Source organism: Ixodes scapularis, unplaced genomic scaffold (assembly GCF_016920785.2).
Source record: "Ixodes scapularis isolate PalLabHiFi unplaced genomic scaffold, ASM1692078v2 PGA_scaffold4__175_contigs__length_147842914, whole genome shotgun sequence".
Classification (NCBI taxonomy): Eukaryota; Metazoa; Arthropoda; class Arachnida; order Ixodida; family Ixodidae; genus Ixodes; species Ixodes scapularis.
In genome coordinates this window covers 99,702,271-99,714,449 of record NW_024609879.1, presented here as the reverse complement: position 1 = coordinate 99,714,449, position 12,179 = coordinate 99,702,271, and the positions used below count along the sequence as shown (strand labels likewise).

Here is a 12,179-nt window from a genome sequence, read left to right as displayed (position 1 = left end):
CGTCTGCGACAGAGCCGCACGATATCGCCCTCGAACTTCCTGGCACCGTATCTAAGGCTTAGGAAGTCGCATTTTCAAATGATACCAGCGCCAATCGACCTTTTTCAAAACACCATCGAGCAACATTGGCGGTCGCCATTTCTTGGGCATGACGCGTGTGATTGGATCCAAGTTTTCGCCGAACGCTGTCGCAGCCCTCGTGTCCAATAGGATGATCGGAGTACATGCCCAAGCAATGGCGGACCCGGATAATTGGCGCAGCAGCTACCAGACGGCGCTCACTCTTGAAAGGGGTCTATTGCTCCCACTTTTTGCACTAGGCAGCAAGATGGCGGCGCCCACTAGACAATTGGGGAATGGAGTGTCCATATACCCTAAGTTATCTAGTGGATGTAGTCACCGCCTTCAATTTCTGATTCTGCTCAGTCACCCTCATGGTGTGATCCACTTCTTTTGTTCCGTGGCAACTTTCTGTTTCATTTCAAAGAGAAGAGGAATGCTAAATCTAAGAGCTCGCAATTTTATAATATAGTGTAGATCACCTAGTCCTTACTCCACACTTGAGCACAAAATAATTGACAAGGCCCAGGGTGTTTTTAAGGAAAGAAAAAAAAGGACTGGCAGGTTTTATTAAACTGTGGAGCTCTGTGCAGTGTTCTGCATTAAAAGCTTCTTTTCCGGTGCCGAAATTGAGGCACGGCGTCCCACCGAGAACACATAAATTCTCTTGGAGGTATTTGGTTGCACCCAATGTGCTTCAAGCATAGCGCCAAGTACTTGCGTTATTGAAAGCTAAGCGAAAATATTAGGTTTGGTTGAATTTGGAGCTCCAACTTATGTAGAAAGAGCAGACATGACCCTTCACGTGGCTGTGATGTGTGCGGTGCGGCATCCTGTGATGTACGAGAGCGTGAACAAAATGTTTTCACTTAAGATATGCGTGGGACCTCGCCCCAGTAGACCGACAAACGAAACAGCATCTTATTGAACGAGCAAATATTAAACAGTTTAGCCCCCTCTCCCCCCCCCCCCCCCCCCCCCCCCAAGAAAAAATAAATAGAAATCCAGCGAGATGTGTTGCGCAGATCGGATTTTGAAAGTAAATAAAAGTAAAATATCAGCCGATAAATTATCCCAGACTAAAATTATCAAAATTTGAGGGTTATATGCGATTTTTCAGCGGGTTCAGGTAAGCCTGAGTTGTCTCATCTGTTAGTTTTAATAGAAAAGCGTGGACCAGTATTACTGAAAGCGAATGCATATAAAATAAAACGAATTAAAAAGTTCTGTTAAAAATAAAACAAACAAAAACTCCGCTGCAAGTGCAAACAAAAAGGTTGTGATGTTATTGATATATTGGTCCATAAATAATGTTTATACAGATAGATATACATTCGTCAGTTTTTATACGAAAACAGACGAAGGTGTGCCTGGAATTAAGGCCCGGCTGAAGTGTCTGACACATTGTTATGGTTGTCTTGCAGGGTGGCCACAAGACAAGGGCCCGACATGTCCCTCATCTGCCAGAACTTTGTCCAGAATGCCTGGAAGAAGGACCTCTGCTCTAACTGCTTCAAATCCCTCTCGGACCACACCGACCCACTGTCCCTCGCCGGGGACAGATGCCTGCTCGATCCGACCGTGAAGGAGGAGAACCAGAAGAACAGTGTCATCTCGCAACTCGGGCACCAGCGCTACATCTCCCAGGCCACCACCATCTACGAATCGCGCAGTCTTCTGTGCCACCCGACGTGGAAGTCATGCTTGATCCAGGACAACAACGACTCTTACGTGCTCCTTAAACGTCCCAAGGATGTACGACAAGAAGAGGAACCCCCGGAGGATACCTTCGAAAACGCCGTCCTGACGGCCAACGGCCTCACGCAGGGGATTCTCAAGGTCAAGGACAAGGCGGCCCCGGGCGACCCGTCGCGCAAGAGCAGCAGCGTGGTCTTCAAAGAAGACCAGGTCCAGGTGATCGGGTATGGCGGAGACGACTACGACTCCGACGAGGGTAACTGGGAGATGAGCTCCGACGACGATGACCTGTCCTTGGACTCCTTAGACTCGACGGAGGAGGAAAAAGTGATCACGAAGATAACGAGGGAAAACACTGACTTCAACTCGCACAACGAAAACCTCCTGAGAGACGCGTTGGCCCTCCCCGTTCACGTGGAGGCCGAGAATACCTCGGAAGAACCCGAAAATAGCTCCGACACCGCCGAGTCACCCACGCCGTGGGGAGGGGCAGAGGATCGCAGCCGTTCTCCCTGTGAGATGTTCGTCGACGAAGTCGATGGTGAACGGAGCGAACCGCCGCCGCAGGACCCCAAGGTGATTGCGGCCACGCTGACAGACAGCGGGACCGCAGCCATCTACGAGGCGAGGTCTTCGTTCTTACACAGCATCACCCGGAGCCCGCCGTTGCCATCTGCCGTCTACACGCCCGCGTCAGACCTGTTCATTCATCGTGGGAGCACGTCTTCATCATCGTCCTCCGAGGACGAAGTAATTAAGCCGAAGCCCAAGCCTCAACTCAAGCCCAAGATCCCCGTCAAGCCAGCGCACGTTGTCCACAAGGAACCAACGGCAGTGCACGCTGCAGTAGACTCCAAGGAAATTGTCTGGGCGGAAAAAACGCCGCTAGCGGAAACTGAATCCAGTACAGAGTCCAAGTCAGAATTCAAATGGGAGCTCAAGCCGGACATCAAGTCAGAGCTCAAGTCCGAATCTAAGCAGGAACCCAGGCTGGTGCCCAAGTTGGGAGTTGTTTCTAACGGCACAAATGAACCTCATCCGGTGGCGGAGTTTGAACGAACGGTTGTCTCCAAGCCAGACAAGCCCGAGGAGCGCAGTATCTACTACGCAGTGTCAGAACCCTTTTCATCGTCGCCTAAGGCGGAAGCGCGGAACCCCAACCTGCATTTCTCGGAAGGCAACATATATCAGGAAGTCAAGAGCTACCAGCAGCAGCAGCAGCAGCAACAACAACAACGCAGGACTCCCCAGGATTCCAGCAAAGAGATCAAGTTAGCTGCCCTCGCTGTGGAGCTAGAGCAGGCCCGCTACAACAATAACGGTCCTTGCAAGCGACAAGCGCCAGCACCACCCATGGAGATTCCGGAGCAGTCATCTCCACGCAACGACTCGCCTCCAGCAGCCAGCAAGAAACCTTCTTCCAAAGGCGCCAAGCACAAGTCGAACAACCTTTCGTCTGAATGTTTGCAGCAGGAGGACGGTGGCAAGAACGGCAAGAAGGGCATCTTCTCCTTCAAGAAGCTTCTGAAGAGGGGCAAGGACGGAACGACGAATGGGGATGATCAGCCAGGCGATTCGCCCAACAACCCAAAGGCTTGGAAGAATGCGGACAGGACCCGGTTGCTGCTGCACAGACTGGACATCCGGCACCCGATGGACCTCGCCATGTCGCCCAACGGAGAGCCCGCGTCCTCTCCGGCGTCTCCCGTCGTGTCGACGCCTCCGCCGCCCGTCCGCGTGCTGGAAGACGGGATGTACGAGGGAGTTACCGTGGAGAAGTACGGGCCCGTGCCACTGCCCGCCGACTGCAAGGTGAGTGCCTCGCTTGTTGTTGTTGTCGCGGCTTTTGCTGAGAAAACTGGCACCCTCCCAGGAGGGCATGCACTATACAAATCATCGGTTGGCTGACGCGACCGAATGACGTCCATCTTTAGAATTTGACGTACCCTTGTCAGTCTTAGCATCTACGCTCGGGTCTTTTTATATTTTTTTTTTGTTTATTAGTTGTGTTGATTTTATTTCTCTGTCGTCTTATCTTACAACTTTTTATCCGAATAAAGTGATGCTTTGTCCGCAGGCGATTTTGTACATTGGTCCGGTATACGTCCGCAGGCGATTTTGTACATTGGCCCGGTATACGGTAAGAAAACAAACAGGTTGAGAAAAATAAATACGTACTGAAGGCTGTATCAGGAAGGCTTACGGGTGCGCCAGAGAAAAAGAACGAAATGAGAACTTAATGTTTATAGCCAAACGCCGGGTACCGATGGGATCCCGTATGGTGTTGCATTCTAGTGTAAAGCGTGGAAGGATTTGGTCGCATATTTTATTGAATCTAGCTTACCAGTGCACCTTCCTTATTTTATTTCCCGTACAAACGACCTTCACTTTATCTGGCAAGTGTCCGTCAGTGTCTTGCATCATAGTACGTCATTGCGATCCCCCTCATGCCCGCAATGCGTAGAATGCAAAAGGAAGTTCAGTCCAGAGCAGCACAGCTTCGATTTTATTTATTCTTAAAAGAACTAAATCCACCTGCGACATTCTGTTAGGCTTCGTAACTTTCGTACTGCTGGCGACAAGTCACCTATCGTTCCGGACCTTGTTGCATCGCCTGCCTTTGTTCCCAAACCCAAAGTTCCGCGCCAGTTCCACCGGTTGGATACCAGCACGAGGCAGACAATGTATGCTTCGTGAGTGAAAAAAAAGCAACAACAAAGTGTCCAGAGCTGCGTAAAATTGCTCTCCGCTCGGCGACGCCATGAGACGTTGCTGTTGTTGCGGCAACGAAGAGAAAGCGGGCCTCGGCGGGGAGACGACGACTTGTACGACTTGTGTACGTGACAGCCATCGGGGGCGTGACGGAAGCTTTGTTGCCTCCCTATTGTCTTCAAGTCGAACCGATCAGCGAGCACTGTTTCACAGTCCCGTCGCCGCGCTCGTCAAGCAAGACCAGCTTGCTCGAGACAGCGGGACGCTTACCACAGACGCCTTTTTCGAAGTGCAAGAGGCGGCGCTGCTATGGTCTCTCCAGAAAAAGAGGTCTACAGGACCTCAACATCAACAAGAAAAGGTGGCGACGGTGTAGGAGATTCCGCCAGCCCGCAAAAGTTACTCAAGCACGCCTAATGGAGCAGGTGTGGAAACGCGATGACCCATTTCGAGAGGAAATAAAAACGAGCAAGAGACTCCAACGCGTCGAAAGATATACCGTTTCGCGCAAGCGTCGTGCATCGCCGGGTTCCGTCTTGCGGATTGAGGACCATTGCGAGACAGGTCCCTGCGCAATGGTTCGCCTCCAGCTCGAACCGCGCATGCAGCGGTGTAAACCTACCGAAGTTCGAGGTCGACCAGGTTCGACTTTTCGAACTTTTATCGGAAGGTTCGACAAAAGTTCGACTGATGTACGACTCTTTGTGCGCATGCGCGTAAGTTAAAAAGCAGCTGGCACCACCTGATAAAGTCTATATTGACTGACAGCTCAAGAAACGAAGGCGGATGCGGCTTGTTATGCTAATGTTTTCTGCCTCCTGATTGGTGCTTCGGCTTTCTTATCAGCTAATGCCACACTCTGATTGGCTGCGGAGCGATAATGAGATGTTTGGAACTCGCCACGTTTTGTTTTTCTTAAGTTCTCAGTGACTATAGTGTTTGTTGGGTATATAGTTTTATTTTCCGTATTAAGTTATAACTCGAAAGGCTTCAAGAGAGCACATGTTTGCTTATTATATTGTGTAAATAATGGTAGTCATTTTCTAAAATATAAAATATAATACTTTTTAAATTAGTTTTTTTTTCCCCCGGAATACGAGATTTTTGTGTGGAAAAGTCGGGCAACACTGTCTATGAGTCGAACTTCGTCGAACTTTGCCGGAAGTTTAAAGGTTTTTTCGAACTAGTCGAACCTCGAGTTCGGGCAAAAGGTAATAGCTGTCACGTTCTTCGCGTCTGGACATCGTTTCCGCTCACACACTTGCAACTGCTTACAACCGGAGAGGCTAAAAACCGGTCGTCACGAAGTTGGTCGTATTCAAACGCTAGTGTGTTCGACCTTGAACGGGCCTTTTGTAGGAACTCCAGGAGCGCGGGAATCGATATGGATAGTCCAGGAACGCGCTCATGAAGATCAGTTGACGTACAGCTCGAGTAAATATGAACTCTCATCTGAATTTTAGTTTTATTTCTTGAGCGCCGCGATTTAATGGCCAACGCGGCATGGGCGACACGATCGATTCGTGAGAGATTTCAAGATAACCAACGGAGCTGTGCGCGCTTCAAGAAAACGTTCTGAGTGAACAGCTCCTCGGGGCATTTCGTTCGAGTATCAAAAGAGCTCAGTGACGTGGGTATATAAACTAATAATTACGTGTAGTCCGATCAATCTTGCACCGTGTAGGTCAGGGACGGAAAACATGAACTGTATAAGCCCAGCCCGCGTATTTCTTGTAGATATGTCCCAGAATTAAAAATTACCCATAATACTGTCTTTTGAAGCATTTTTTTGTTTGTTTTTTTTTAATGAAGAAATTAGGTAAATGAGGGTTATACCGAGATTACACGCTGATAAACGCCGAATTTACAAGAATTGGAAATTTAACGGAAGAAAGCTTAGATAAACGCTGTTGTTAAGATAAAAAATAAACAAACAAAAAAATTAACTTTGCACACCATGAACCTTCGAAATGATTGCTAAAACGCCACGTTTTTTTTTTTTTAATGCGATTTAATTTTATTAGAGAGAACGTATTTGTTTTTTTCACCATTCGGTGAGAAGAAGCAGCAGTTTCTGCACTCCCTCATGTGCACAGAGTACGTATTCAGACAACGCGCCACACACCATGGAATCACGGAAGCGGTGGTGGTCATCTAATATTCCGCTTTTCACTTAGTGACATCTACATAATCATTGAGGCCACGCGGGGCCCTTCTTGCCGGACGAGACGGCCTGCTTAGCCAATACCACCTAGAAAACAAGGCCTGCGCGTGACGTCATCGTTAGTGGATCCCCGACCCACCGCTAGCAGCAAACACACTGAGGCACCCCGAGAGACGCCGTATAAAGCTGTAGAGTCGTCCGCCTTGGCGCCACGGCGTTCTAGCATCGCGCTCGTTCTGAGACGCTCCAAGACGCGCTGCAGACGATGCTGACGCACGCTATAAACGGCACTACGCACGTATAGATCCACTAGGGATGACGTTTTGGGGGAAGGGGCTTAGGCCTTATCTCTCCGGTGGTATTGGCTTAGCTCGCTTGACCCTCGGCGAAGCGGAGCGCGGGGGCTGGCATTGGTCGGAGCACAGTTCAGGGAGCTCGAGAAAGAGAAAGGATAAAGTGATTATGACTCCGTAAATTTATTTCCCGGTCAATTTATCGTCGGCTGCAGGCTTTCGCTGTATGCCCTTCGCATCTGTCCCTTCGTGCGCGTGGCTGGCGTCATACCCGAGACACGACGACGATGTACTACCTCGTTAAGAGATGCTCGACCTGTACGCTAAGCCCCCGAGGAGTCTCGTGATGTGGTCTCGGGCGGCGCGTTTGCTCGCTTATTGCTTCGAGACGACGCGGGTCGTTTGCCTGGTTTCGTTGGGCAAAGCCTGAGCTCTTCTGGGTAAGATGGCTTGGTCGTTTGGACGAAGGAAAAAAGGACGAGAAAACCTTCTCCCCATCTCAGCATTTGTTTCAATAACGCGGTGTGGGACTGGGAGACCCTGTTAACAACAGTGAACATGGAGGGATGTCTGGACGAAAGTTGCGCGTCAGTGCGTGCATCAGATAAGATAAAGCGTTGATTAAACTGAGAGGACCTTTTGCTTTATGGGTATACATGGCTTACATTGACGTCACATCAGCCGCCATTACTCCGTAATATTCTCCTCTTCCCGTACCTTCTGCTGCCTACACTTGGCACCATTGAATTAGTGTTTTTTGGCAAGGCTTGCAAAGAAGAACAGATTAGGTCGTGCCAAATGTATGTCGCAGAAGACGTGAGACACAGGAACATGGTACGGAGCAACGGCGGCTGGTACGGAGTCATATGACGTCACCTACAAGGTATCTATCGATAGACACTTTAGAGAATCTTGCAGTGGTACTCGATTGACCTCTGCGTGTGCCATGGGGAATCCCATGGGTACCTGTAGGAATCCAGCTTGAGATGAAGGCTTGGGCGAGTTGGGATTACGGACTGTTCGTACGCAGACGCTTCACCTCACTCGAATCTGGTTTCTGCGCACGTGCAGCGCCCACACCTGGTGTGGGCAAAGGCGAGCTTGTTTGTAAACAGCGGCTTGGCGTATGCCGTTCGCTCTGCAAGCGGTATACAATATACCATCGGGAGGACTAGCCAGCTGCTCGCATCCGCCGGAGTCCCACATCGAGGGAGCCTTGACCAGGACAGCCGGCCGAGGGAGCGTGCGAAGTGTATCCGCACCGGCAGTCAGCCTATCGGCCCACTCATCTCATTAGCCGGCCGAGCAGCGGCGCGTGTGTATGTGCGCGCCTGCGCCCTCACGCAGCGTGACTCGGCAAAGTGCATAACAAAGCGGCCGCGCCGTCCGGGCCTCGCCATTAGTCGCAATTAGCGCGGGGGGTACGCGTCGGTCCGCGTCGTTAGCCGCCTTGCACCGGCGGAGACGACACGGGAAGAAATGGGGCCGGCCCTGCAGCTACGCGCTGTCACCTGTCTACCTTCCGTCCATTTGCATCTGCTCTTCTTGTGATGTCACTGACCGTCGTTTGTCAGTCGTCGGCTTTCTCCTCGTATTGTCTGGCTTTGACGACGTGCCCCACGATGTCTGTTGTCTCGACGAGGCTGACTGCTAGTGACAAGATGCACTCGGGTTTCGGAGACGGCTGTATGGTGCCTCACTCCAACGTGTGTGTCCTACAAGAACGAAAAACACCTGTTTGCTTTCGTCGACCGAACGAAAGCTTTCGAAGCACGGCTTGTTCGCAAAAACGTGCGTTTCTGGAGTCAGCCGGTGACGTTCATACGCAAAAAAGAAGTTGCTAAGAAGATGTATTCGGCGAGACTCAAAGCAGACGCTCTCACCAACTCGAATTTTCTCCTCGTTGTCGTGAGGGAGCAAACACGATGCGCTAAAAGGAAGCGTAAAGGCGATTTTGCCTAGAACATGAGGCACAAATTTTAACGAGAAAAGTATTTCCTTGACATGCTCAGCTGTTCACACTCTAACGGCCACAAATCGACCAAAAGCAAACCACCATTTTTTGTACTAGCTCTTGACTTTACATCCGTCTCAAAGATTGCGTTTACGCACAGAGGCTGTCCAAGAACTTGCGCGTGGAAATAATTTCTCAAGCTGCACCTTCACGCCCTTTACTCTTACAACACCGCACAGGACTCTCGAGGCGGAGTACCGTATTTACTCGAACAATGGACGAACTATGCAAGACGCGTCTTGCAGCGTCTCCCAACGAGCGGGACGCTGTAGCACGCGGAAACGCCGAGACGCACGCGTCTGGCGCTTTCGTCGACTTTCTCGTCGAGCCTCACGACGTGTTTGCCGCTTGGGGAGGGTTAGAGGTCCACTGGCGATGACGTCACGCGCAGGCCTTGTCTTCTTGGCTCCTCAAGGGCGGGTATCAAAGAGGTCCAAGGTTGTGGCGTCGATCCCGTCGTTCAAAATGGAGCCCGACACTCGGACGACAGAAATTACGGCCGGGGCAAGAAGCCGGTCCGACGGGGTCCCCTGCTGAGACGAGGCGCGCCGCCGATCGGTTCCTTTCCGCCCCCGAGTATCTTTTTGCCGCGCCGGTTACGGAATGTCGTCTCGGTCAGCACCACCTGCAAGCAGAGAAAGAAAGAGAGAGGCTATACACCTACCTTTGCAAAAGCGAGAAGACAAAAAGAAATTAAAATGCGTCTTATTAACATCCTCTGCTACCACCTGCCTGCTACAAAGGACCATATTTGGGGTGAAATGCTGTAGCCATAGACATCAGATTTAATCAAGATCGGAATTCTGCAGTCGTCCAGCAGTGTCGGTAGTTCTCTTCCGCCTGCTCTGACGAGGCCAACACAAAGAGGCGGTGACGAACGTCCGCCATCGATCATACATCGACTCGCAACAGGAACGCGTGGGTTGTTTTCTTCTGAGCACTGAACTTCCGAGCCCCAACACCCCTCGCAAGTGGTCGAGTGACGAATATGTTCATGCAGACAAGACGTGTGTCGCCTACCCACACACACACACAGACACACACGATCACCGCCTCCGTTGGAAACGCTTTATGGATGTTGTCCGAAGTCGCGACTACTCGGTTTCTATCGTGACTGCTTTTGTCGTTGTGGTTGCACTTGCAGGCGCGTAATGTGTCTGCGTGCCAAATGGCCCGACTACGCGGCTGGCTACATACTCCGGCCATCCCCTAAGCTGACAGTGCGGTGGAAGCTACGTGCTCGTTAAACCAGTCCTATACGTCTATCTTTCGTCACGTGATCACTCTCCGTCCCTATACCCACGCGCAGGCAGCAGGGTCAGGTGTCGAAGAAAGGGTGGTGACTGATTGGTCCGGCGAGGGCGTAGCTTGCACCGCCCTGTCAGCTTCGGGGTGGCCGGAGTATGGGCTCTGCTGCAGGAAACGGCGTCCCCAGAGATCGAACCTAGAAATAAAAAACGGCCGCCCCTTTAGTGCCGCCTCGGCCGAGTCGACCTCGCGCGGGTGGCGGCCGATTCAAAGGGCTTTTGGGCCGGGCGGCGGAAATCGCGGTTGCCTAGATTCCGCCGTGTTTTTCTCAAGGTACGCCCGATTTCCCCGTCGTTCCTTGTCGTGAGCGGCGACCGCTGCACGCGGCGTCGTTGGCGATCGTGCTTAAGGTCCCTACACGCAGTTGCGTTTGAGAGCGCTCGAGTGCGCTGGACTACGTTGCGTCAAAGGACGGAAGCGAGTTACCGGGACATCTGTGCTTCGCTTGAAGCGTGGAATCCAATCAAGGAATCATCTTATACTTCGTTTCAGCTTCGGTCCAAACGCAGCCAAAGCCACAAGCGCGAGCTCCGGGCATTCAGCATCCCTGCCAAGCACGCGCGCTCGTGCAGTGCAAGCACTGTTCTGGGCCACATGCTCGCGCTTGTAGCATCGGCTGCGTCTGGACCGAAGCTGAAACGAAGTATAGCACGCGATATAAGCAGCAGGGATGTCCTGGTTGCTCGCAGCCGCAACGCGGTGAAGCGCGCTCAAACGCAACTATGCGTAAGGGCCGGGCCTTTAGAAGGAGCGAAAGGAACGGGAGCGAAAGCGTCCTGACGTATGGTTGGCCTTCTGCGATCGAGCTCACTATGACTTTACAAGAATCATTTACTCTGCTTTTAGTGGCAGCAATAAGGGTGATGCAAAGAAGTGAACCTTGGCAGTGGCAGTGTTGAGCACGCGATGATTACATGGACTTCCACCGGGCTTTTTAAGCACCTTGGTGGAGACCATGGGGTCATCCCGCGCGTACTCTTTGTGCACTGGGCAGAGTTCACGTGATTTGACGCAGTGTTACACAGCGTCACGTGACGTCACATCATGTGGCGCTGTGGGTGACACAGTGACGTTACAGCGTCGCGCGACAACGACACTTTGACTTGGTGTCTACACGACATGACACTGTATCAATTAAACACTAATATAGGTTTTCCAGCTAATTTTAGCGGAAAAACGCTTCCCGCTAAATGTAGCTATCGGGCCACGACGAACGGATGCGCACGATTTCACGGTCGGGTGGCCCTAGAAATATGCCGTCGCAATTTAAAAGAGACAACCCGAAGCAGTCGCACACCGCTAGTCAACGGCGCGTGTCCCGCCCTGTGGCCTTCATCCAGATGCGTCGCTTCCCCAACAGGGGCGTGCCGCCGCGCGTCTTTCCGCCCGTCGCATGCTTATCGCCGCCTCCGAATGCCCGGCTGGCTTCTCGAGTTCGCGACGCGTTTCTCCCAGATAACGTCCTTCAAGGACTCGAAGTTACGTTGATGCGGTCGGATTGCCGAACAGATGGTTGCGGCACTCACAACGGCAGCAACTGCGAAACGGACGCCGCTAACACTCGGAAGAAACCTGCAGCGTCGTCTACTTACCTGCGAAGCCCGGCAGAGCCAAGCGTTGCGAGCGAGCTCAGAGAATGACGAGTGTCTGTGCCACAGGGCAAACTGATATATATATATTTTTTTTACGTCTCATTATATCATCAACCTCCTCATTGGCCGAGCTCACTCCGTAGATTGCAGCGATTGGCTATTCCAAGTGCAGAGAAGTAGATACTCCAGATTTTTTTTTTTTTTTTTTTAGAGCTTTGTCATTGTTGTTGAGAAGTAACACCGCAAGTCCTTCTGACAGCTATTGGCTGATGATAACGAGATCGAGAACATTTTCCTGTGGTCACCGACGTCTTAAGAGACGTGGGGTGTGGCGAAGC

At 51.5% G+C, this 12,179-nt stretch overlaps 1 protein-coding gene across 1 annotated transcript in view; it reads left to right on the top strand.

The window, feature by feature from the left end:
- Positions 1–12,179, top strand: part of LOC8031928 — a gene marked incomplete in the record, with an annotated part of 107,332 nt that overhangs the window by 52,694 nt on the left and 42,459 nt on the right. The window contains 1 exon segment of the mRNA XM_042293257.1: positions 1,497–3,570. Coding sequence (XP_042149191.1) covers positions 1,510–3,570 — 2,061 coding nt within the window.